This window comes from Hyla sarda, chromosome 3, assembly GCF_029499605.1.
Source record: "Hyla sarda isolate aHylSar1 chromosome 3, aHylSar1.hap1, whole genome shotgun sequence".
In the NCBI taxonomy this organism is placed as follows: Eukaryota; Metazoa; Chordata; class Amphibia; order Anura; family Hylidae; genus Hyla; species Hyla sarda.
This window is the reverse complement of record NC_079191.1, coordinates 378793482-378821164: the sequence shown is the minus strand read 5'-3', so window position 1 is coordinate 378821164 and position 27683 is coordinate 378793482. Positions and strand designations below refer to the sequence as shown.

Below are 27683 nucleotides of genomic sequence, written 5' to 3'. Positions count from 1 at the left end.
GTGTTTCTTAAATTTATTTTCCAGTTATGGATGAAATTTATTTTTTTGTGTGGCCATCCCTAAACGGTTACCTGAAAATGCGCACACCGCTCAGGGGAGGAGAGAGCACTGCGCATTTGAGGCCTGACTGTTACATACATTCAGAGGAGAATAAAAAAAAAAAGAAACAGCCACATGTGACCATATTTTGAATAGACAGGCATTTCCTAGATTTATTTTCCAGGAATGGATGAAGGGTATACTCTGATTCATCATTCTGGGAATGTGATGTGTGTGGCCATCCCTATTCTGCTACCCCAAATGCGCACACCGCTCAGGTGTAGAGAGAGTGCTGCGCAGTTGAGGCAACCTGCAGACCCCGATGCAAATGACTCTGATACATGACCCAATACCACCAGAGGTCTTATCAGGGGTATTATGTTTTTGGGTTTGGTCAAAATCCCCCTCCTGCGACACACACTGCATTTTTTCTGGGATCGACCCTTCTTTCCAGTTCCGGAAGTGCTCGGGGCCGCTCTCCCCTGACCGCCAAAGATCAGGGCCTTTTATGAGCACCTCCTGGAACTTGAGAAATCTCCCTGTGTTGCCAACGCTCTGGTATAGTACAAATGCATTGTACATGGCAACCTGGACCATGTAGATTGCAACCTTTTTGTACCATGCGCTGGTTTTGCGCATGGCATTATATGGCTTGAGGACTTGATCAGAACTAGATCAATTCCCACCATATACTGATTGTAGTCCAGAATACAATCAGGCTTAAGGACCGGTGCCGCGGTACCTCGCACAGAGACAGGGGTGCTGCCGTTCCCATGAATTGTGGTGAGCATAAGGACATCCCTCTTGTCCTTATACCTGACCAGCAACAGGTTTTCATGGGAAAAGGCACAAGACTCACCCCTGGGGATTGGTGCCTGGAGGGGATAGGTCGGGAGGCCTCTCTGATTTTTCCGCACTGTCACACAAGCGGACAAAAATCTGGCGGCGAGGGATTTGAACAGAGGGATACTAGTATAAAAGTTATCTACGTAAAGGTGGGTGAAAAAGGTCCCACACAATCTTCCCACTGACAACCAGAATGGGGGGACATTCTGGGGGTTCAATACGGGAATCTCGACCCTCGTATATTCTATACTTGTAAGTGTACCCGGAGGTACTCTCACAGAATTTATACATCTTCATGCCATATCTCGCCTGCTTGGATGGGATGTATTGGCGGAACATGAGTCTCCCCTTAACCGATAAGAGACTCATCAATTGAGACCTCCCTTTGGGGGAACGTAGGCCTCCAAAAACTTTGCCCCAAAGTGATCTATGACCGGACGTATCTTGTATAGGCGGTCATAGGCACAATCCCCTTGGGGAGGACATGCTGCATTGTCATTGAAATGCAAACATTTCCTTATGGCCTCAAAACGTTCCCGTGCCATGGCCATACTGTAGAGCGGGGTCTGGTAGAGGATGTCCCCGCTCCAGTACTGCCTGACACTGGGCTTTTTGACCAGGCCCATATGCAGCACGAGGCCCCAAAAGGTCCTCATTTCGTCTGCATCAACTGGAGACCAGCCATTGGGCTTAGCCAAAATCAAGCCCGGGTGAGCGGCTACAAACTGTTGTCGTCACTGAAATATTGACAAAAAAATTCAAAATTGACTAAAAAAGTCTATTTTAGTGAACCCGGCGATGTCAATTTGGATTCTTGGGTTGCCAACAAACCCAGGAATCACGGGCTCAAAGTTCTCTGGGGTAGTCCAGACAGGTTCACCGGTAGAGGGTACCGGTGGACTTGCCTGGTGGGCTGCCATACTAGTACTGGCGACAGAATCGCTAGTACTAGTATGGGGCACAGGGTCAGTTGCATGGGGGGGTTGTAGTCTCGCACGGTGGCGGCTCCGCTGCCTTGGGGGCTCATCATCACTAGATGATGAGGAGAGCAAGGAAGAGACCTGGAAAGTGGGGTCTTCCTCGCTCTCACTGACTATTTCAGAGTTGGAGGCAAGTAAGGCATATGCCTCCTTTGCTGAAAACACCCTGCGAGCCATTGCCTAACACTTATGGGAAGGGGGTGAGTATATGTGTGTGTGAGTGTTTTACTTTGTGTATATATGTGGGGGTTTCTACTTTATACCAAACCTAACAAAGAAAAGAAAAAGAAAAAAGGGTGTGCTTCTAACGCATAAAACCCTGCACCAAAAAGCGTATACCTAATCAGTTGTGTGCGCCACTGACTAGGGCTCAGCGTCGGCAGGGGGTGCAGAAGACACCAAAAAGGGGGGGGGGGAAATAAAAAAGCACCTGCCTGAACCCTAAAAAAACCCGATGATCAGTTATATATTACTCCACACAGCACGGACCTGCAGCTGGTGGCACGGACCGCAAATCCACAAAAAAGGTGCTTAAAAAAACGGCAAATCTTTAGTGTAGCAAACCTTAGATCCCCTTCTGGAGGAAGTGGGATGGCTAGACGCTTTTAGAGCCCGTAATCCTACTGTACGTGTATATTCTTGCCATTCCCCTTAAATGCCCTCCTCCTCTTGTGTGGGAAACTTTGAAGGCTTATTTGAGGGGAGGCCTCCGCTCTACTATTTCATATATTAACCCCTTAAGGACCGGGGGGTTTCCGTTTTTGCATTTTCGTTTTTTGCTCCTTGCCTTTAAAAAATCATAACTCTTTCAATTTTGCACCTAAAAATCCATATGATTGCTTATTTTTTGCGCCACCAATTCTAATTTGTAATGACGTCAGTCACTTTGCCCAAAAATCTACGGTGAAACGGAAAAAAAAATCATTGTGCGACAAAATTGAAAAAAACCCCCACTGTTTTGTAACTTTTGGGGGCTTCCGTTTCTACGTAGTAAATTTTTCGGTAAAAAATTACACCTTATCTTTATTCTGTAGGTCCATACGGTTAAAATGATACCCTACTTATATAGGTTTGATTTTGTCGTACTTCTGGAAAAAATCATAACTACATGCAGGAAAATTAATACGTTTAAAATTGTCATCTTCTGATCCCTATAACTTTTTTATTTTTCTGCGTATGGGGTGGTATGAGGGCTTCCTTGGTCCTTAAGGGGTTAAAAAAGATGGCTCTAGAAGGGAGGCTGAGCTTGCTGCAAGGTGTTTGGAGATTGAGGCACTATATTAGTGGCAGATCCATGTGAGTCTAATAAAGTAGCTTGGCTCACTGCAGGTCGCCATTACATGATTCATTTAAATGGAAAAATGAATAGAAAGTAGTTTATTTTACAAAGCAACACTATTTTGAACATTGTAACCAATCCAGCAAACTTTTAGCTCATTTAGTTTGCCAAAACTCTACTTCTCCGATAATTTTGAAGCTTAGAGCCTCAGATGGAACCACTGTTAGGGTGGATTTGGCTTTGGCCCTGTTTCCCGGAAGTGGATCTCTATTCTTTACAAATCTCGTATGGCTCAAGTCTTGGTTAATGGTGTTGCTCACTTCCCTTCCCTTTTCGCGGTGGCGGTGGAGCCGCTGGCGGTCCTCATCAGACAGGACCCTGTTTATATGATTATGAATAATGGAGGTGGGGACAAACATATTGGCCTGTACGCCGACGACATGGTCCTATTCATGTCTCAGCCCAGGACATTTTTACCATATGTTATCAGTTTGATGGATCAGTTGAGGGTTTTCTCCTGCCTGTGCATTAACTGGACGAAATCTTCATTTATGCCTCTGCTGGAAAGGCAGTGGTCTTCCGTGATATGTGGCCTGCCGGTTGTCCAATCCTTTAAATATCTTGGTATTTACGTTAATACAGACTCTTCCATGGATTTACAATCTAATGTGCTCCCATTACTTCCTTATCTCTGTGCTAAATTAAAAATTTTGGGGTCCCTTCCCTTGGCTGTGGCGGGCCGTATAAACCTAAATAAAGGGGTTATCCAGGAAAAAACATTTTTTATGTAGATCAACTGGCTCCAGAAAGTTAAACAGATGTGTAAATTACTTCTATTAAAAAATCTTAATCCTTTCCATACTTATTAGCTTCTGAAGTTGAGTTGTTCTTTTCTGTTTAAATGCTCTCTGATGACACCTGTCTCCTGTCCAGGGTAGAAGAAAATCCCCATAGCAAACCTCTTCTACTCTGTGCAGTTCCCGAGACAAGCAGAGATGTCATCAGAGAGCACTGTTGCCAGACAGAAAAGAACAATTCAACTTCAGCAGCTGAAAAATATTGGAAGGATTAAGATATTTTCATAGAAGTAATTTACAAATCTGTTTTTTACTGGAATACCCCTTTAAACTGATTACTCTCCCTAAATGCCTTTATTGCTTGGAGCATTCTGCATGCCTCATACCAAAGTCCTTTTTTGATAATTTTCAGTCCCCGTTGTCCCTGTTCATCTGGGGCCCCAATAGACGTAAAATGGCTTTTTCAGTACTACAGTGTCCTAAACTGTGGGCGGGTGCTGCGCTCCCTGACATCCATTTATACTATCTAACAGGCCAACTCCGTTACCTTTGTAGCTGGGTCCTGTCTGATCCCCTGACTAGTTCAGAACAAACCCTAGTGAGGTTTGTTAATGTCCTGCCACCACGTCCACTCCAGTAGGGATCCCCAATGGGGGTCTTCTTCCGCTTCATAAGGTTGCTATACAGGTATGGAGGGCGGCCAAGAGGGTACATGCCTATACTGATGTGCCATCTGATCTCTCACTTTGGCATAATCCCCATCTGCCTCAATTGCTGGGGTCCCAGGACTCCCACTTTTGGAGTGAGCTTGGTGTTCTTTCTTTGTCTGATGTATATATTGACAGAGTTTTGATGTCTTTCAATCAAATGTAAGAAGCATATGATGTACATAGGAACTCTTTCTAAAGATACCTACAGCTGTGACATGCTCTTCAGGAGCAGTTTCCCACGGGGAGCCCCCCCGATCTCTGACTACCCCCTGATAGGGGTTTTGAAATCCCAGGATCCTAGGGGATTGATTTCTGTCCATTGAGGCCATCCAGGCCAAAATTGCCCGAAATAGTTTACCAGCTAATTGGCGCTGGCAGAACCATATACCTGAGATGTCTAATGAACAGTGGGAGGAGGTCCAGGCCTCACACACCATGGTTTCTTCAGCAGCCAACAACAAATTAATTCAACTGTATATTATCCATTATAGCTTCATTACCCAGGTTAGATTGCTAGCCATGGGTCACTCTGACTCGGCGGCTTGCCACCATTGCCATGCGCCTAGGGCGGACTTCTGGCACCTTATGTGGGATTGTACCTATATTGTACAGTTCTGGATGGAAGTCTTACAGCTCCTAGCCACCTTTGTGCAACCTACCCCCCCTTGTGAAACTCTTCTTTGTTTATTTGGTGTCCTGCATGAGTAGGCCACATCATGTCTGTATTTTACTCAGGGAATCTCTCTTCATGGCTCGCAAGACTGTGGCTCTCTCTGCTGGCTGGATACCAGACCCCCGACATGCTCTAAGTGGAAGAAGCTGATCAACGCAACTCTCCCGTTTATGAAACTTGTATACAAGAATAGAAAATGCCCAGATAAATTCTACCGGTTGTGGGGTGACTGGTGTTCTTCTCCCCTTACTCAATGTACTTTTGCTGAAGTTTGGAGCCTGCGCTCCTTGATACCTTAGGGGCCTATCCCCATGATCTCTGTATGATAAGCTGTTTCTCCCCTTTTATGTTCTGCTTTTCTTTTCTATATGTTCCCCAGGCAGCCTGGATGCATATGTACTGTTCTCTCTTTGTTGTCCAGTATTGTGCAATTGTCGGGTCGGACGGAGGTATTTGATCTTTGTATTTGTGCACGCTAAGTTTGGTGTGTTCTATGTTTATTTTTATACCGCTGTTACCGGTCTCATCTGTGTTGCATTTGCACTTTTATGTTTGGATTGACCATTTATACATACTGTTGTATACAGTTGGATGCCTTTATTTTGATGTCCTCTTGCTTCTGTATTAATGATCTGACCATGTAACCAACGGTTTTTTATTGTTTCAATAAAACTAATTAAAAAAAAATAAAGAATAGCAATCCTTGCAAGTGTATAATATTTGGGATGGTTAAAAATAATTTCTTCTACATTTTAATCCTTTCCAGAGTAGTTAAAACTTCTTCTTTTTTTTAATTCTTGTTTCAGTTTTTTTTGTTTTTCATAGTTTTGCTTTTACAATGAATATTTTAATCCCACCAGTATTGTGACCGCAAGGTAACAGTAACCTCTGTGCTTAGGTTTTTTTCTTTTTTTTTTTTTTTCTCTAAAATTTTGTACAGGCATAGACAGCACTGTCCCTTGTCTCGCCCCTGTGTTTGGGCTCATGCCGCAACTGCTTATTCGTCCACATTGCGTTAAGCAGTGAACTCAGGAATATGGCTCCTGGGCTCATATTAGGTTTTACTATAAATATTGTAGCTGGTAGAATTATGTGGGGAAACCGGAGATTTTTATAACAAAATAAAACCTTAGAGGCTCAGTTTAAAGGTGACCGAAGACCCAGAGGTTTAATGAAAACAGATTAACTGTGTATTTAACACAAACTGTCTGGCTTACTTCAAAATATAGGCATGAAAAGTATGCTTAAGTGCTTGGGATGCCATTGCTGTTCTTCAGACTGAAATGCAGAACATATGTAGATGGAGCCTCTTCCCTTAAGGTCTTATGGTGTGTTCAGGTTGGAGGCTCTACAGAAGGAAGGATAGTTAAACTTGGGGGGAATTGGTATGCCCCAGATGCTGAGCTGACGTCTCTTTACTATGCACTTTGAGTGTACACAGTTTATCTGTATGTTTTATAGGCCAGAAGGAAAATGCTGATTTTTGTAGAATCTTTCCATAAGTCTTGCCAACTATTTATAAAGAAAAGCAGTTTCCAGCATTAGTATTAACAATCTGTATCGGTGGCTTCTTGTTAAAAAGATCTCTCTAAAATTGGTTATGACCCAATGTGCATCCTTGAAATGTTCCCGTTTCTCTTATTGTTAAAAATGTATTTAGTTGAGCAAGGATGGCCGGGTGTTCAGAAAATATGTTGCGGGTTTGTCTGAAATTGTTGACTGCATGGTCTTCTGGGTATCACTCTGTTGAATCACTTCATGTTCACTATTACATTTAATAATTCTGAGCTTTTTACTAATGGTGTTCACATGACAAAAGACTGTGTCTTTTAAATCCTTTTTACTTTAGTCTTCTGATTTTATTGCAAAGTTGTCTATTAAAACGTAGTTTTTAGGAAGTATGGCCAGGGCAGAGTTCAAACATTTAGACTTTCTTGGTTGATGGTATCCGATTATAATAGTACACAGGATGAAGAAGAATAGCATAGAAGCCCACAGCTGCTGTTTTTCAAAGAGATCAACGTCAAAATAAACTTATCCCCTGTCCACAGGATAAGTAGCTGATCGCGGGGGTCTGTGGTGAGCGTGTTCTACAGGCGGCACATGCTCCTTTAATTTCTATGGGAGTGCCATAGAAATGAATGGAGCACGTGTCATCTACGGGTAGATGACACCTGCTTCACACTGATAAAGCAGGTCCCATCCTGGAGATTGCGGGGCCCCAGCAGTCGGACCCCAGCGATCAGCTACTTATCCCCTATCCTGTGGATAGGGGATAAATACATTTTCGCCAGAGTACTCTTTTAATGGAAGACCCATTCCATTCTGAGGAGTACAATTATACATGTCTTATACCCTATATGTCTTATACCCTTATATATGTCTTATACCCTATCCAATAGTGTCGGCTGCTTCTATCAGAAAATACAGCTGACAGATTCCCTTTATGAAGTTTTGTCATTGAATGGAACCCATAGTGTTAGGACATCAATATTTGCCACTGGCTGCCTATAGTAACCATTGGTGCGCTACAATCTAGGGATCGACCGTTTATAGTTTTTTTTAGGGCCGATACTGATACTCTGTGGAGGTTAGGGCCGATAGCCAATAACATACCGATATTCCGGTTTAAGTTATGGGCTATTCATCCCCCCCCCCCCAGCGACACAGCTGCAGATTATTGATGAACTGCAGCGGCTTTTGGGGTGCAAGAGACCGCTGCCGCCACCTGCTTCTCTCCCTCTGCCTGTCCTGAGTCCTACCACCGCGATGGGCATCCGCTTGTATGCCTGTTAATCTTGAGGTGACAGGTACTCATGGCCACTAATTAAAATAAATATTACGTTGTGTAGAAATGGGATCTGTGATGGACTTTATCTGTTGTCTATTTACATTGAGACAGTTGAAAATGATCATCTTGGATCACGCCGTTCTTTGCATTGTTTCGCACGATCTTGATAAATATCTGCCAAGCAGAGTGATATTTGTAAGGCTTCACTTTCATCTGCGGCCTCTTTCCGTTTGTTTTGTCTCCGTCCCTCTTAATAGTGAAGACAGAGAGAACCGTTAATTTCCTGCTGTAGAAGATAATTGTTAAACAAATATTTCTGTAGAACATTCTATGCGTGGAATCCGGCAGAGCAAACCTTACATACTGTAATTCTCATCAGACCTCATCATGAGTGTACGTGTGGATACCAATGGCTCTGAAAGGAAGTATGTTTATTATTAAAGCAGACGGCGAATGTTGGGGGGTATGGAGTTAGCTCTGCTTCCTTCTAAAAATATATGTAGTTGTCTGTATGACTGTTATTTTATGTATTTATTAGTTATGCGTCAACTGTGAGTCAAAGAGGGGACATAGGAGCCGTGGTTTTCTGTGAATTATATGTAGTGTAGGAGATTTTTTGTTGAAAGACAAATAGACACTAAGCTCATGTTATCATGTTTGTCGCTGTCCACACCACATTTGTGGTATACTTCTGGCTAGTATGGGAAGAAATTGTCCCAGCATATATGCCAAAAAAAGAACTTCAGCGGGCCTTATGTTTTTCTGACATATGATTGACCTGTATACACTAGTATACTTTTTTTTTCTTTTACAATTCTAAAAAGGATATAGTCATGGCCATAAATGTTGGCACCCCTGAAATTTTTCAAGAAAATGAAGTATTTCTCATGGCAAAGGATTGCAGTAACACATGTTTTACTATACACATGTTTATTCCCTTTATGTGTATTGGAACTACACCAAAAAAGAGAGGGGAAAAAAGCTAATTGGACATAATGTCACACCAAACTCCAAAAATGGGCTGGACAAAATTATTGGCACCCTTAACTTAATATTTGGTTGCACACCCTTTGGAAAAAATAACTGAAATCAGTCGCTTCCTATAACCATCAATAAGCTTCTTACACATCTCAGCCGGAATGTTGGACCACTCTTCCTTTGCAACTGCTCCAGGTCTCTCTTATTGGAAGGGCACCTTTTCCCAACAGCAATTTTAAGATCTCTCCACAGGTGTTCGATGGGATTTAGATCTGGACTCATTGCTGGCCACTTCAGAACTCTCCAGCGCTTTGTTGCCATCCATTTCTGGGTGCTGTTTGACTTATGTTTGGGGTCATTGTCCTGCTGGAAGACCCAAGATCTTGGACGCAAACCCAGCTTTCTGACACTGGGCTGTACAGTGCAACCAAAAATCTGTTGGTAATCCTCAAATTTCATAATACCTTGCACATATTCAAGGCACCCAGTGCCAGAGGCAGCAAAACAAACCCAAAACATCATTGAACCTCCACCTTATTTCACTGTAGGTACTGTGTTCTTTTCTTTGTAGGCCTCATTCCGTTTTCGGTAAACAGTAGAATGATGTGCTTTACCAAAAAGCTCTATCTTGGTGTCATCTGTCTACAAGACATTTTCCCAGAAGGATTTTGGCTTACTCAAGTTAATTTTGGCAAAATGTTGTCTTGCTTTTGTATGTATCTGTGTCAGCAGTGACGACCTCCTGGGTCTCCTGCCATAGCATTTAATTTAATTTAAATGTCGACGGATAGTTCACGCTGACACTGATGCTCCCCGAGTCTGCAGGACAGCTTGAATATCTTTGGAACTTGTTTGGGGCTGCTTATCCACCAGCTGGACTATCCTGCGTTGACACATTTCATAAATTTTTCTCTTCCGTCCACACTCAGGGAGATTAGCTACAGTGCCATGGGTTGCAAACTTCTTGAAAATGTTGTACACTGTGGACAAAGGCAAATCTAGATCTCTGGAGATGGACTTGTAACCTTGGGATTGTTGATATTTTTGGTTCTCAGGTTCTAAGACCGTTCTCTTCTCCTCTTTCTGTTGTCCATGCTTAGTGTGGCACACACAGACACACAATGCAAAGACTAAGTGAACTTCTCTCCTTTTTATCTGCTTTCAGGTGTAATTTTTTATATTGCCCACACCTGTTACTTGCCCCAGGTGAGTTTAAAGGAGCATCAGGTGCTTGAAACCATTTTATTTATCCACAATTTTTAAAGGGGGCCAATAATTTTGTCCAGCCCATTTTTGGAGTTTGGTGTGACATTATGTCCAATTAGCTTTTTTTTCTCCCTTTTTTGGTTTAGTTCCAATACACACAAAGGGAATAAACATGTGTATAGCAAAACATGTGTTACTGCAATCCTTTTTTGTGAGAAATACTACATTTTCATGAAAAATTTCGGAGGTGCTAACATTTACGGCCATGACTGTAGTAGAAATGCTTTTGTATGCAAAAGAGATTGAACAAAGATTAGAGGTTTATTTATGTGATGCCAACATATTCTACAGTATATTCTACCATCACTCACAGTGCCCCTCTGTCACTATCAGGGCTCACAATCTGAATTCCAAATTACAAGGAGTATTCGCACTTCACAAAGTTATCTACTGTGCACAGGATAAGAAATTACTAGCGCAATGGTTGGCAAACATTGTGCTAGAGAATGAATAGAGCACTGACCATGCATACCGGATGTGCTCCATTCATTGAAGTCATATTTGGGGGGGGGGGGGAAGGGGGCCATGTCCCAGTGGTCATACCTCAATGATCACTAGTTATCCTTTGAATAGGTAAAGAGATCAAAGTGTTTTAAAGCGTTTTTCGAAAGAAAAATATTTTAGAGCATTTTTTCCAGGATTTTTAGAGTGTGTGCAGGCCAGTGATTATTTGCAGTATCTTATGAACGACGTATAAGATCTCATCACAGTAGGCCTGGTGGTGAATCTATGGATGAGTAAAGTGGTTATGTTGTTGTCTCCTTTTTCTTTACGCTGTCTCACCATACAATTTTCAAAAATTCCTGAAAAAAACCTTTTAGGGTAGGGTCACATTTGCCATATTTGCTGCTGTGTATTTTCCTACCTATTGAAGTCAATGGGTAGGAAAATACGCAGCAGCAAAATATGGCACATGTGACACTATCCTTAACCTGTTTTTTTCTTTGTGTTAGCATAATGTACTTCAGTATGTCCATTGCAGTGATGATGATTGTATACTTACTTCTGTTTTTAGAGTTAAGTCTTGCTGCTTTTAAACGGAACAAAAGAAAACTGGAACTTGCTGAAAAGGTGGAAACAGATTACATTCAATTAAAGAAAAGAAGACAATCAAGTGAAAAGGTTGGTTTATTCTTATGGTTTACTTCATCCAGTGGCTGATAACCATTTCCTTTGTGTCTGTCCAGTGCATTCAGGAGGGTACAACAGTAAGCTTTGTTTGCAGGAGTTCTTCTACCACAAACACTTGACTTTAATCCTGTGGATAAGTGTAAAGTGTAATTATGGAGGTCCCAGCGCTCGGCTATCTACTTCACTTCCATAGACGATAAATAGGATGGTGGTCTAGTCTGTGTACTGCATTCCTTTTCAGATTCCCAGTTCGCTCGCAAGATTGTGGGGGATCTCATCGGTTGAACCCCACCACATTAAGACACTTGTGGATAGGACATAAAGGCCTCAGGTGGTAGAACACCTTTTAAAGAGGACCTCTCAGTTCTCCTGATAGATGTGTTTTAGTAATTACTTATATTTCCTATTAAAATAAATAAATAAAATTATGGAGCATTACCATTCTCATTGTCTGTTGGACTCAGAATAAATGCTGATAGTGCCAGATTGTGTAGGGTTGCACATTAGTTACAAAGGAAATGGTGACGCCTATTTGTCAATGTATTTACTAGGGGTGTGAATCGCCAAGAATTTGGCGATTCGATTCGAATCGCGATACCAGTGTGGCGATTCGATATATCGCGATACCGTCTAGGTGACGATACATCGCGATATATCCCGATTCTGTCTAAAAAACAATGTCTTTTACACTTTTATTAAAACTTTATTTTAATTTTATTTTTTTTGTACACTTTATTAGTCTTTTAGGAATCATTAGATTCATCTGACCTCTGTTCTATTGAACTCCATTTATCTGCGATCCATTGATAGAGCCTGGTCCAACCAGGCTCTATCAATGACAGAGCCACGGAGAGCATACACATCTCCCTTTAGACGCCGCTGTCAGCTTTGACAGCGGCGATCTAAAGGGTTAATAGCCAGCCGCGGCGATCGCTGCATGCTGGCTATTAGTGGCGGCCCCCGGCTACTGAGAACAGCCGGGGGCTGCAGAGTATGGAGCGGGCACGAGTCGGGAGCCCGCTCTATACACACTGCAGAGCACCGCATGCTGGATATTAGCGGCGGTGATGCATCAGCGGCCCCCGGATACTGAAATCAGCCGGGGGTCGCAGAGTATGGAGCGGGCACGAGTCGGAGCCCGCTCCGTACACCCAGAGCACCGCCGTGTCAGATCCGGCAGACAAAATGTGGAACTTGTATCTCCTGATGCCCGGGACATGCTGTTCCGGGGATCAGGAGATACAAATTCCACATCACTAAAAGAATCGATTCAAAAATATTTTGAATCGATTCAGTATCGGAAAGTGAAAAATCGCGATAATCGCGGGAAACGATTTTTTCCTTACATCCCTAGTATTTACACTTGCAGGCCAAGGGAAAGGCTAGTTATGTCCCAATAAAATAATACTCCGATTACTACTATGTATACTCCCCTGAGCCTGATTAAAGCAGTACTATCTGAAGAGGGGGCTGATCCATGTGGACCCCCCATGATGTCCTGAATGAGGCCTGGCTCTCACGTCTCCATGCGTGGATCCTTTGCTTCTTGCAGTGGGCCTTCACCTTCAGATACATACTGGTGTTGAACAGAAGTGGCAGCCCACACAGTCAATCACCGGCAGAGGCAGGACACCATCTCAGCTGGTCATTGGCTGAACAGGGATTTTGTTCAGCGTGAGTAGATAAGAGTGAATACATTTTTAAAAATGGAGTACCCCTTTACTGCTTAATCAGCCTCATATTTACACCCCCTGGGCCTAGCATTCTACACCCATCTTTGAAAGAAAGTTGTCACCCACCTGACCATTCAGGGAAAAGTGCAGATAGTCGACCAAATAGTAAAATCCATATATATTGGGAATGGGGGATGTATTAACAAAATAAAAACTACAGGGAAATCAAAGGCTACAAAATGGTATAAAAATAAATGTATTTATTTATTTTTACTAAGTACTGACTACATGTTCTCTTTAATGATGTTAGAAAGTCACATAAAGGTTTTTTTTTATGAATATGAATGATCACTTTTTGTAATGTCACTATTGTTTAAATTTTTTAGTCTTATAGGGTTTACCAAGGATTTTAAAATGAATGGCCCATCTCCCCTAGCACATGCCAAATGTAGAGACTGTTTTGGTATTGTGTCCTATTTACATAAGTGTGGACCTTCACTGTTAAAATATTCTTAGTCTAACCTGAGGATAGCCCGTCAGTTTTTAAATTCTGGACAACCTCTTTAATAATGTGATCTGTAATTCTGTTTATAATGGAACACATCTGAAGACTTACATTTTACATGGAGCTCTTATTTCCCTCTGTGCTTGTATTTAACAGTACTACAAAATATCCTCCAAGTTGTTTTATTCTCAGATATTAGAAAACCTGTTTCCAGCTGCACCGCTAGTTACGAGTTGCCTAACAACGAAGTTGATTTTCTTTTTCCATTTCGAGTGGGATTTGTGGTAAACATCAATAGAAAGTCCTTACTTATCTCAGTTCCAATATTTTTGGCAACTGACAAAATGATGTTTTACAGAACCATCTGGTAGGAAAAATTAGCTCCACCGAATAACTTTTTTGTGATATTCATTTGATGGTGAATATTTATGTTAACTTCTTCTTTGCACCACAAACTTTAAAGTGAAAGGTCTCTTATTTTCACCCCTTTACCCCAATATTTGTCACATATCCTCTGGACTTGAAGAGTCTGCTTGGTAGTCAACCTATATTTAAGGATAGTGTCTAGCTGAAAGATAATGTTGTCCACCAGTGAGTTCCTTCTTACTACTGTGGCAATACAATATTATATAAACACGTTTATATCGCCTAGTCAGGTGGAGAGAAAAATAAATTGTATGCCAGATACTTAGGACCCATGTACCCTACAGAAATTCTGCTTGGAATTATTCTGAGCAGAATTCCGCATGTTGCAGAATCGCATTGTGATTGTGATTCTGCTGCACGGTGCACTTTACAGAAGTTCTGTAGGGGAATTTGTGAGGCAGATCCAGATGTTCATTCTTTTGGGCGTTCCACCCAGAACTTCATTGCAGTACATTGGGACGGCACTTAAAGGCCTTGTGGCGATTGTGGCGATTCCGCTGGAGCCTGCTGCAAGCATAGATACTCTGCCGAATTTCCATAGCATGCAAGAGCTTAAAGGGGTACTCCAGAGGGGGAAAAAACATTTTCAAGTCAACTGGTGCCAGAAAGTTGTACAGATTTGTAAATTACTTTTATTTATACATCTTAACCCTTCCAGTACTTATCAGCTGCTGTATGCTCAAGATGAAGTTGTGTAGTTTCCAGTCTGACCACAGTGCTCTCTGCTGCCACTTCTGTTTTCCACCTTGGTTTGGATACACTGCCCTATACAGTCATACCCTTAATGTATACCCTTAAAACCTGCTGAATGGTCCATTTTAAGTAGGAAGGATTGTACATACTGAAATGCAAGTGTTTGTGGTTGAGCACCCACACATCACCATGCACATTATGTCCCTTTCACCCTATGTATCCCAGTTTGTTGTCAAGGTTTCTCTTAGAAGAATTTACTGTCAAATTGCTTAATCTATATGGTCCCATGTTAAAATCTCTTTAAAAAATCCATACTGCACAGTATATGGTATTTATTGGATGCCTCTTGGAAAAGCACAGTTAGTTGGACTCCTTCTGGTTAATTGGGAAAATATGGTGTTTTACTGGCACATATTGCAGTGTGAGTAGAGTCTTAGATCACTCTAGACCACCAAATAGCGGAAGTTCAGACAACTTTGATCTACTGTATATGCTTCAAGCTGGCTATACACATAAAAATGCTCATTCAGCCAAAACTTCCCCTCCCAATCCACTGATACACATAAACATGAGTTTTCGATGAAAAGAAGAAAGGAATCTGCCACCAGATATCACTGATGGCAGCTTATGTTCCCAAGAATAAATGGATTGGGAAGTTAGATTGCCGCATGTCTAATCATTCTTCCCCAAAACCTTTTGGTAGGCCACCATACACATTAATGAATGGCCAGTTGGGCTGACACTTATCTAACGTGGGTAACCACCTTTAGCCACAAGGGATTTCAACTCATAATGAATAGTTATGGATATTATTGGATAATATAATATTGTTTTTGAAGTGTAAAAGTAAACCTATATAAACCTGGGTAGAACATGACATCATCATCACATCATCTCAGTGTTCCTAGTCCAACTCAGGATTCCAGTTCTGCAAGACAGTGCCACTAAACGTGAACTTTTTTTTTTTTTGAAGCCCGACTTGAGGAAATAGCTGAAGTAAAGTACTTTCATCAACAGGTCCATGTGTTACAGGCAAACCTCAATGTCCAATGTATTTTTTTCATGCCGTGTGGTCCTTTTAAATTGAGTGGTCTTTCTGGCAGACCTTTAACTTGCAACTACTTTTGGCTAAAGTAGCCTGTGAATCTTCCTATACTGATGTAAAATATTAAACTCTAGTCTGTTATAAACCATGCAGAATTCCAGTGATTGAAAGAAAAATGATCATCAAATGGAGATGTAGTGCAGGTCAAGCTCCTTCATGTCTTCTCTTTCCTAATTAAGGTCATAGAATAACTGGTCTATATATGTTTGTGTGTGTGTATATATATATATATATATATATATATATATATATATATATATATACACACACACACACACACATAGTTTATCTAAACAGATCTATGTTTCGTCTTAATTTTAATTAAGACGAAACATAGATCTGTTTAGATAAACTGTGTGTGTGTATATACATTTTATATATATATATATATATATATATATATATATATATATATACACACACATACACACACAGTTTATTTAAACAGATCTATGTTTTGTGTTAATTTTAGTTTTGGAGAAATTTGAAATCCATTTTGCAAGTACTGTCTCGGTTACACAGACTTGGGAAATGAATCAAGGAGCCTTACTTTTTACTGCAAGGTTTATTTCCATTCCTTCGGTTTTATTTGCTAGCGTGTTGTGTAATTTTGTTTTACAGTGTCTAGTTAAGTACAGCGCAGAGCATGTGATGCAACATACATTTTCTACCGTTTAGTTGAAAGATGGATTTGGAGATGGTAACGTTTTGCGGCAGGAGGTGTCTACAGCTCACTTTATAGGAATGTAATTCAGGTCTGTCCTGTATCAAACAAAGTTTCTTATGCCATAAAAAGTAAAAGCTCAACTGTTTAAGGCTTCAAATGCAACCATGGATGAAAGGTGGATGATTTGCAGATTCTAAATCGAAGGCGTAAATGTTTATCTCTGGTTTTTATACAAATAACCTACTCATTTTGAAGAAAAGGTATGGCTGTATGAATTTGCGCAGGCATTCAGCCTTTAACTGGAGAAAGCCAGAGATTGAGCGGCTAGACCTTAAAACGTTACTGTCATTAGTAAGAAAACGTAACAAAAAAGCTTAAATCTATGTAGTAATGTGCCCTAAGGCCTGTATGTATAATAATATGCATGTGTTAATATGTAAAATACCATTTGGTCTATGTATTACGTTGATGAGTCTGTCTGAATTTCTCTAAGAGGCTGGGGGTGTTTCTCCTGGAGTATGACGAGCTCCTCTCCTCCCCCCTTCCCCTACCCTGTCATGCACAAACATTTTTACATTTGCAAAGTTTTCTACCTAAATGCATTCTCTATATAACTCTAATGCAGCCATGTGAAACTATATGGGGCAAGGACAGAAGAAAAAACCTTTTGTTCTAAAAAAAATAAAAAATATTTACAGTTTCACAGCTTTGTGACCAAAGTACAGCTTTTTATAACCCAACAGCAGCCATGTGGAACCTATATGGTGCAAATACACAAGAAATATGTTCATAAAATGACCAAAGGGAAACCATTTTGCATATAAATAATAGTTTAGCACCTTGTATTGCTTGTCACTGTGCATGGAAATATGGAAATGTTCTTTTTAAAGACTGCAGCAGTCTGGATCTTGTCTGTGCTCTAAGGCACAGAATGGAGATAACCACATCTACCTCCCCCCCCCCCCCCCCCCCCCTCAGATATTGTGGTCTTCTTTTTTTTTTTTTTTTTTTTTTTTGAAGGACCAAAAAGGCTGGATTTTCAGGGTTGGTTTGCAAAATGAAAGAGACAGGGACTCTTAGTGGCCATTTTTTAAACCATTTTTTTCACATCTGTAGCAAACAAATTTTTTTTATGAAGTATATTAGGAAAATGCTTAGTTTTTAAGGAAGTATTAAATGAAAGAAAGTTGTTTCTAACGACAGTAACGCTTCTAAAGATTACATTCCTGGGAATCTCTGAAAGAACATTTAAATGGGCACTGTCAGATACAAAAAGAGAGAACCTCCCCGATAACTCATGGTTCAGGCAGCATGAATTGATGAAATTTAAATAGACCTGTGGACTCTTGACAAATCTGTTTTGTAAATAAAACAATAATTCTGGAATATCTTTTATTTTTATTTTTTTTGTGCTGTTACCACTCCAGGAAATAAATTCATAAATTGATAAATGTTTTTTTTACTAGAGATGAGCTAACTTTAGAAAAATTTGATTCGGCCAATTTGCCGAATTTTTCAAAATAATTTGTTTCAAGTCAAATTTATTTGCGGCAATTCCTAATTAACCTCTTAAGGACCCATGACGTATGCATACGTCATCACACCCTGGGTCTTAAGAACCCATGACGTATGCATACGTCATGGTCTTTTCCTGGTCTCCGCCGCTCACCCGGCGGAGATCGGAAGCGGATCCCTGCTGAAATCCTTCAGCAGGGATCCAGGGCAAACGCCGAGGGGGGCCATGTAGGCCCCCCATGTCGGCGATCGCCGCAAATCGCAAGGGAAATCGCCCTTGCGATCTGCGGCGATACCGGGCTGATCGGATCTCTGGGACCCGACCGCCCGGTAATTTCGCATGATCCCGGCTGTCACAGACAGCCAGGACCATGCTAAAGCATAGGAGCGAGGTGGCAAGCCTGCCACCTCCTCCGATCACCTGCGATTATTCGGTTAGTTAACCGACCAATCGCGGGGGGTTACTTCCTCCCGCCCTGCCCGGCCCCTGGAAGTCCGGAGAGGACGGGAGGAAGACCGGAGGACGCGGCGGGGGACGGGGGAGTGCTGGGCCCGGCCCCGGTACTTACCTCGTCCCTGAAGACCCGGATCCCGGCAAGGAAGATGGCGGCGGCGGCGACAGGTGAGTAGATCTTCAGCCGCGGTCGGGCCCTTTACAGCAATGCACGTCGCCGTAAAGCGACATGTATTGCTGTATTGGGACCCTGTATACTACAACTCCCAGCATGCCCAGACAGCCCTTGGCATCTGGGCATGCTGGGAGTTGTAGTTTTGCAACATCTGGAGGTCCACAGTTTGGAGACCACTGTGCCCTTCCAGATGTTGCAAAACTACACATCCTCAGCATGCCCTTACTGTCCAGGCATGCTGGGAGTTGTAGTTCTGTAACATCTGGCCCTTCAGATGTTGCAGAACTACAACTCCCAGCATGCCTGAACAGTTTTGGCATACTGGGAGTTGTAGTTTTGCAACATCTGGAAGGGCACAGATTGGGAACCACTGTATTAGTGGTCTGCAAACTGTAGTCCTCCAGATGTTGCAAACTACAACTCCAAGCATGCTGGGAGTTATAGTTCGGCAACATCTGGCTCTAAAGATGTTGCCGAACTACTACTCCCAGCATGCCTAAGAATGTTTGGGAGTTGTGGTTTTGCAACAACAGGAGGCACACTGGTTGGGAAACATTGTCTGTTTCCTAACTCAGTGTTTCCCAACCCGTGTGCCTCCAGCTGTTGCAAAACTATAACTACCAGCATGCACTGATAGACTGTGCATGATGGGAGTTGTAGTTTTGCAACAGCTGGAGGTCCCCCCCTGTGAATGTACAGGGTACATTCACATGGACAGGGGCTTACAGTGAGTATCAGGCTGCAAGTTTGCGATGCAGAAAATTTAGCACGGCAGCTCAAACTCGCAGCGGGAAAATCGCTGTAACCCCCCCTGCCCGTGCGACTGTACCCTAAAAACACTACACTACTCTAACACAAAATTAAATAAAAAGTAAAAAACACTACATATACACATACCCCTACACAGCCCCCCTCCCCTCCCCAATAAAAATGAAAAACGGCTGGTACGCCACTGTTTTCAAAATGGAGCCTCCAGCTGTTGGAAAACAACAACTCCCAGTATTGCCGGACAGCCATCGACTGTCCAAGCATGCTGGGAGTTTTGCAACAGCTGGAGGCACCCTGTTTGGGAAACACTGGCGTAGAATACCCCTATGTCCACCCCTATGCAAATCCCTAATTCAGGCCTCAAATGCGCATGGCGCTCTCACTTTGGAGCCCTGTCGTATTTCAAGGCAACAGTTTAGGGCCACATATGGGGTATTGCCGTACTCGGGAGAAATTGCCTAACAAATTTTGGGGGGCTTTTTCTCCTTTCACCCCTTATGAAAAGGTGAAGTTGGGGTCTAAACCAGCATGTTAGTGTAAAAAAATAAATTTTTTACACTAACATGCTGGTGTTGCCCTATACTTTTCATTTTGACAAGAGGTAAAAGGGAAAAAAGCCCCCCCAAATTTGTAATGCAACTTCTCCCGAGTACGGAGATACCCCATATGTGAGCGCAAAGTGCTCTGGGGTCGCACAACAAGGCCCAGAAGGGAGAGTGCTTCATGTCGTGAAACCCCTGTGGGGTATTAAGTCTCACTTTATTCCTTGTTACGTTCCTCAAGGGGTCTAGTTTCCAAAATGGTATGGCATGTGGGTATTTGTTGCTGTCCTGGCACCATAGGGGCTTCCTAAATGCGACATGCCCCCGAGCAAAATTTGCTCTCAAAAAGCCAAATATGACTCCTTCTCTTCTGAGCATTGTAGTTCACCGTAGTGCGCTTCAGGTCAACTTATGGGGTACCTCCGTACTCAGAAGAGATGGGGTTACAAATTTTGGGGGGTATTTTCTGTTATTAACCCTTGCAAAAATGTGAAATTTGGGGGGAAACACACATTTTATTGAAATTTTTTTAATTTTTTTTTACATATGCAAAAGTCGTGAAACACCTGTGGGGTATTAAGGCTCACTTTATTCCTTGTTACGTTCCTCAAGGGGTATAGTTTCCAAAATGGTATGCCATGTGGGCTTTTTTTTCCTGTTCTGGCACCATAGGGGCTTCCTAAATGCAACATGCCCCCCAAAAACCATTTCAGAAAAATTTTCTCTCCAAAATCCCCTTGTCGCTCCTTCCCTTCTGAGCCCTCTACTGCGCCCGCCGAACACTTTACATAGACATATGAGGTATGTGCTTACTCGAGAGCAATTGGGCTACAAATATACGTATACTTTTTCTCCTTTTACCCCTTGTAAAAATTCAAAAATTGGGTCTACAACATGCGAGTGTAAAAAATGAAGATTGTGAATTTTCTGCTTCACTTTGCTGCTATTCCTGTGAAACACCTAAAGGGTTAAAATGCTGACTGAATGTCATTTTGAATACTTTGGGGGATGCAGTTTTTATAATTGGGTCATTTGTGGGGTATTTCTAAGATGAAGACCCTTCAAATTCACTTCAAACCTGAACTGGTCCCTGAAAAATTGTGATTTTGGAAATTTTGTGAAAAATTGGAAAATTGCTGCTGAACTTTGAAGCCCTCTGGTGTCTTCCAAAAGTAAAAACTCGTCAATTTTATGATGCAAATATAAAGTAGACATATTGTATATGTGAATAAAAAAAAATATTTGGAATATCCATTTTCATTACAAGCAGAGAGCTTCAAAGTTAGAAAAATGCAAAATTTTAAAATTTTTCATCAAATTTTGGGATTTTTCACCAAGAAAGGATGCAAGTTACCAAAAAATTTTACCACTAAGTTAAAGTAGAATATGTCACGAAAAAACTATCTCGGAATCAGAATGATAACTAAAAGCATTCCAGAGTTATTAATGTTTAAAGTGACAGTGGTCAGATGTGCAAAAAATGGCCGGGTCCTAAGGTGTAAAATGGCTGGGTCCTTAAGGGGTTAAAAACGGCTATTTCTGGCCTACAGAAAGCCTCAATAGGGGTGTTAGAACACTTTAGTTTGTTCTAACATGCATATGGAGTGTGCTGGGGTAGTGAAATAATACTGTTATTCAGTATGACATGCATATTACAGGCATCGCTATTAGAATCACTGCCGCAGAGCGGCACAATGACAGATCCTGGGGGTGGCATCAGTATGAGTTGACCATATAGTGGCTGAATGACACAGCGTGGATGTGTTGGCAGCATGAGGAGACTATACAGTGGCTGAGTGACACAGCGTGGTGGTGTTGGCAGCATGAGGAGACCATTTAGTGGCTGAATGACACAGCATGGAGCTGGCAGCAGCATGAGTAGACACTAGGGCTTCACAATTACTAAGATTAAAAGATGAATTTTGAAATTTAACCCCTTAAGGACCGGTGTTTTTTACGTTTTTGCATTTTTGTTTTTTTGCTCCTTGCCTTTAAAAAATCATAACTCTTTCAATTTTGCACCTAAAAATCCATATGATTGATTATTTTTTGCATCACCAATTCTACTTTGTAATGACGTCAGCTCCCGTTTCTATGTAGTACATTTTTCGGTTAAAATTACACCTTATCTTTACTCTGTAGGTCCATACGATTAAAATGATACCCTACTTATATAGGTTTGATTTTGTGGTACTTCTGGAAAAAATCATAACTACATGCAGGAAAATTAATACGTTTAAAATTGTCATCTTCTGACTTTTTTTTATTTTTCCGTGTATGGGGCGGTATTTTTGCGCCGTGATCTGAAGTTTTTAACGGTACCATTTTTTCATTGATAGGACTTAATGATCGCTTTTTATTCATATTCTGCCGCATGACTGCTCATGCCTGGATCTCAGGCACTGAGCAGTCATTCGGCGATCGGACAGCGAGGAGGCAGGTAGGGGCCCTCCCGCTGTCCTGTAAGCTGTTCGGGATGCCGCGATTTCGCCGCGGCTATCCCGAACAGCCCACTGAGTTAACCGGCAGCTTTCACTTTCGCTTTTAGCCGCGCGGCTCAGCTCTGAGCCCGCGGCTAAAGGGTTAATAGCGTGCAGTGCTGCGCGCTATTAGCGGCGGGTCCCGGCTTCACTATGACGCTGGGCCCGCCGTGATATGATGCGGGGTTACCGTGTAACCCCGTGTTATATCTCCGGAGCAGGACCAAGGACGTACCTGTACGTCCTTGGTCCTTAAGAGGGTTAAACTGAAGATTTATGATAGCTAGTGCTACCATAAAAATGTTTAGGCCCAGGCCGAGCAGCATCAGTGAACCATATATTGGCTGAATGACACAGCCTGGAGGTAGCTGAATCATGAGGGGACTATATAGTGGCAGAATGGCACAGCCTGGAGTTGGCTGAAGCCTGAGGAGACCATTGAAATTTAAGATTTTGAAATAGAAATTTAAGATTTTGAAACTGAAATTGAGGATTTTGAAAGTGATATTTTAACTCCCAAGTTTTAGTGTCCCGGGCCCCGACGTGTGGGTAAAAAGTACCAAATGTAACAAGGAGTCGCATGTCACATGGCGGCACAATTACAGAGCCTGGAAGTAGTATCAGTATGAGGAGACCATATAATGGCTGAATGACTGCCTGGAGGTGGCATCAGCATGAGGAGACCATATAGTGGCCGAATGCTGTGCCATTCAGCCACTATATGGTGGCTGGAGGTGGCTGAATCATGAGGAGAACATATAGTGTCTGACACAGCCTGGAGGTGGCTGAATCATGAGGAGACCATATAGTGTCTGAATGGCACAGCCTGGAGGTGGCTGAATCGTGAGGAGATCATATAGTGGCTGAACGACACAGCCTGGAGTTGGCTGGAGCATGAGGAGACCCCATATAGTGGCTGAATGGCACATCCTGGAGTTGGCTGAAGCATGAGGAGACCATTGAAATTTAAGATAATCCCAAGTTTTAGTGTCCCGGGCCCCGGCGTATGGGTATAAAGGACCATATCAAACAAGGAGTCACATGGCAGCACAGTGACAGAGCCTGGAGGTGGCTGAATCATGAGGAGACCATATAGTGTCTGAATGGCACAGCCTGGAGTTGGCTGAAGCATGGGGAGACCATATAGTGTCTGAATGGCGCAGCCTGAAGGTGGCTGAAACATGAGGAGACTATATAGTGTCTGGTACAGCCTGAAGGTGGCTGAAGCACGAGGAGACAAAGTGGCTGAATGGCACAGCCTGGAGTTTGTGGCAGCATGAAGAAACTATATAGTGGCTGAATGGCACAGCCTGGAGGTGGCTGAAGCATGAGGAGACTATATAGTGGCTGAATGGCACAGCCTGGAGGTGTCTGAAGCATGAGGAGACCATATAGTGGCTGAATGGCACAGCCTGGAGGTGGCTAAAGCATGAGGAGTCATATATATTGGATGAATGGCACAGCCTGGAGGTGGCTGAAGCACGAGGAGACAATAAAGTGGCTGAATGGCACAGCCTGGAGTTGGCTGAAGCATGAGGAGACCATATAGTGGCTGAATGGTACAGCCTGGAGGTGGCTGAAGCATGAAGAGACCATATAATAGCTGAATTGCATAGCCTGGAGGTGTTTGAAACTTGAGAAGACCATATAGTGGCAGAATTGCACAGCCTGGAGGTGGCTGAAGCATGAGACCATATAGTGGCTGAATGGCACTTCTTAGAGGTGGCTGAAGCATGAAGAGACCATATAGTGACTGATTGGCACAGCCTGGAGTTTGTGGCAGCATGAGGAAACCATATAGCGGCTGAATGGCACAGCCTGGAGGTGGCTGAAACTTGAGGAAACCATATAGTGGCTGAATGGCGCGTCTTGGAGGTGGCTGAAGCATGAAGAGACTATATCGTGGCTGAATGGCACAGCCTGGAGTTTGTGGCAGCATGAAGAAACCATATAGCGGCTGAATGGCACAGCCTGGAGGTGGCTGAAACTTGAGGAAACCATATAGTGGCTGAATGGCGCGTCTTGGAGGTGGCTGAAGCATGAAGAGACCATATCGTGGCTGAATGTCACAGCCTGGAGTTTGTGGCAGCATGAAGAACCCATATAGTGGCTGAATGTCACAGCCTGGAGGTGGCTAAAGCATGAGGAGACCATATAGTGGCTGAATGGCACAGCCTGGTGGGGCCTGAAGCATAAGGAGACCATATAATGGCTGAATTGTACTGCCTGCAGTTGGCTGAAGCATGAGGAGACCATATAGTGGCTGAATGGCACAGTCTGGAGGTGACTGAAGCATGAGGAGACCATATAGTGGCTGAATGGAGCCTGGACGTGGCTGAAGCATGAAGACACCATATAGTGGCTGAATGGCACAGCCTGGAGGGGGCTGAAGCATGAGAAGAGACCATATAATGGCTGAATGGCACAGCCTGGAGTTGGCTGAAGCATGAGGAGACCATATAGTGGTTGAATTGCATAGCCTGGACGTGGCTGAAGCATGAAGAGACCATATAGTGGCTGAAGCATGAGAAGAGACCATATAGTGGTTGAATGGCACAGCTTGGAGGTTGCTGAAGCATGAGGAGACCATATAGTGAATGAATTGGACAGCCTCGAGTTGGCTAAAGCATGAGAAGACCACATAGTGGCTGAATGGCACAGCCTGGAGGTGGCAGCAGCAGCATCAGGAGTCCTGAAAGTGACCCAGTGATAGAGGGGTGTGGTGGGTGGCAATACCAGTAACTGGTGAGGAAGGTGGGTGAAAAAAAGTCTGATGTGGAGGAATGTTTGTAACTGGGGAGCAGTGGTTTAAATCTGTTTGGCACTCTCCATATTTGTGAAGTGTTGGTGTGGCACCATGGTCAATCTACTCTGATGATTAGGCATTGGTGGGTGGAAATCCTAGCTGATCCATGTCTGATTCACCTTCACAAAGGTCAGTTTCTCCACATTTGTCGTGGACAGACGAGTTCTCCTTGGGGTGACTATGGCCCCCGCCACACTAAACATCCACTCTGATGGCACACTACTGGCCGGGCAGGACAGCTTTTCCAGGCCACAAATCAAGTTTGGCTGCCCAGAAGTCCAGCGGATCTTCAAGGTATGTTGGCATGGGCGTGTCAAGGTATGCCACCACCTGCTGGTTCAGGTCCTGCTCCAGGTCTACCTGTTGCTGATGAGTTGCTTCACTTTGCGGGTGAAGAAAGCTCATCAGTAGACTCAGGCTGTTGCTGATGGAGCTGGTACTGCTCCTTCCACCCCACCCTTCACCAGCATCCATGGCAGTGGATGGTGAGCGCAGGGGGCCCCCCCGATTCAGACTTGTGAGAGGATGGACCATGGCGCCTATAGACATCGGCCAACTGACCACATATGATGCCTCTGTAGTAGGTCAGTTTGTCCTCCCTCTCAGTGGGTGTAAAAAAGGCCCCTATTTTGTGACGGACACGAGGGTCCAATAAGGTGGAGATCCTGAAGTCATCCCGCTGCCGAATGGTGACCATTCGACTGTTACTACGCTAGCAAGTGAGCATGCATCTTGCCATTTGTGCAAGTGACTCGGAGGGACTCCCTGCCTCAATCTCCACTGCATACTTCCATGGTGTGTCTGGGTCCTCTGTCTCGCCTTCCTCATAACCCTCTAGCTCCTCAGGCTCCTCCTCTCCTGTCAGATTGCTAGAAAAGCAGCCCATTTGGCGAAACCTAAACTGTGCTCCACTGTGCCCCTCCCCCTCTTCCTCCAGTTCAGCCCCCACAGGGCTCATGTGGCCGTGAGATGTAGGCACCACGTCTCCAGTGCTCTGAAGCAGTTGAATGACGTTCATCACGTAATCCTGGCGACTTACTAATAATGTGGCTTCCTCAAAGGGCCTGAGCAAACGGCAGGTTTCACGTATGAGCTGCCACTGGTTCACATTGAAGTTACACAGGGGAGTACCCCTATCCGCTTGGATCATCAAGAAATCGGTGATGGCTTTTCTCTGTTTGTTTGGTCCAACATATGGAGGGTGGAGTTCCAACGTGTGGTAATGTCACAAATCAGACTATGTTTGGGTTTTGTGGTGTACGAGTGACTGAAGTGCATGCAAAGTTTCCTTCCCATTGTTAGGATGTCTTGCAAATGGGGAAACACTTCAGGAACTGCTTCACAACCAGATTAAACATCTATCTCTATGTCCTATCTCTATGCAGTGTAATGAATGATATGATGAGCCGGAAAATGGCTGCCGAATATATAGGGCTGTGGCATCACATGGGTGAATGGCTGCTGATAGGCTGCATCCTGCATTTGATTCAGGGTCATCCTGCCTACCTGCCTTACCGCCTTGCCTATCCGCCTTCCCAGCATTTCTTGCCCCATGTACTGACATGTGGATCTGCCATTTTAGATGCCCTGGAGCCTGGACCGCAGTAAATAAAGTTTAATGAAGTGATTTGCATGATAGAATCGCGGCAATATTTGCATTAGTTGCAAATCGAATTTTTCATGAAATTCGTAACTAATTCGGGTTCGTCAGCTTTGATTGATTAGCTATTCTCCAGTTTTTACCATTTGTTTGCTAATTGCATGCGTCTGTATACAGTGCGGCATTGTCAGCACTACTTGGATAGTGTCAGAATGTGTATCAGTGACTCGATATTAAAAATTACTTATAGAAAATCTTTATAAAGTTAAAAGCCATCGATCTGAAAAAAAAAAAAAAAAAAAAAAAAATATATATATATATATATATATATATATATATATATATATATATATTTTTTTTTGTCTTCTTTCTCCCATTCCCTAACTACCTGGTGCCCTTAGATTCTGCTGCCAATATGCTAATGTGATCACCACTGCTCTGTTCTTAACCTCTGGAGTGCACATGTTTATGCACTGTTGATAGCAGTGGTTACAGCCATGGAAATGCCATTTGTGGTTTGTTAAGAAGGGTCATCACCACTGCTGTCAACATGGTATTAACCTGAGCACTTTCCGTGTTGAGAACAGAGCATCAGTGACCATCCAGTTGACAGTCTACACCGGTGTTTTCTCCCAGCATGCTGGGAGTTGTAGTTTTGCAACAGCTGAAGGCACCCTGTTTAGGAAAACACTGCTCTAGACCCTCATTAGTGTATCAGGTGGTGAAATTAAAGGCATTTACATAAATGATAACCTGTTAAGGTGTGTATTTTATTTTTTTGTTT

The 27683-nt window shown here is 43.0% G+C and overlaps 1 protein-coding gene across 5 annotated transcripts in view; it reads left to right on the top strand.

The window, feature by feature from the left end:
• TASP1 (taspase 1) overlaps positions 1–27683 on the top strand; it is a 171782-nt gene that overhangs the window by 54573 nt on the left and 89526 nt on the right. For all 5 annotated transcript variants that reach the window (XM_056567886.1, XM_056567885.1, XM_056567890.1 and 2 more), the window contains one exon: positions 11375–11481. In XM_056567886.1, the coding sequence (XP_056423861.1) occupies positions 11375–11481 (107 nt within the window). The remainder of the gene's footprint in view (positions 1–11374; positions 11482–27683) is intronic.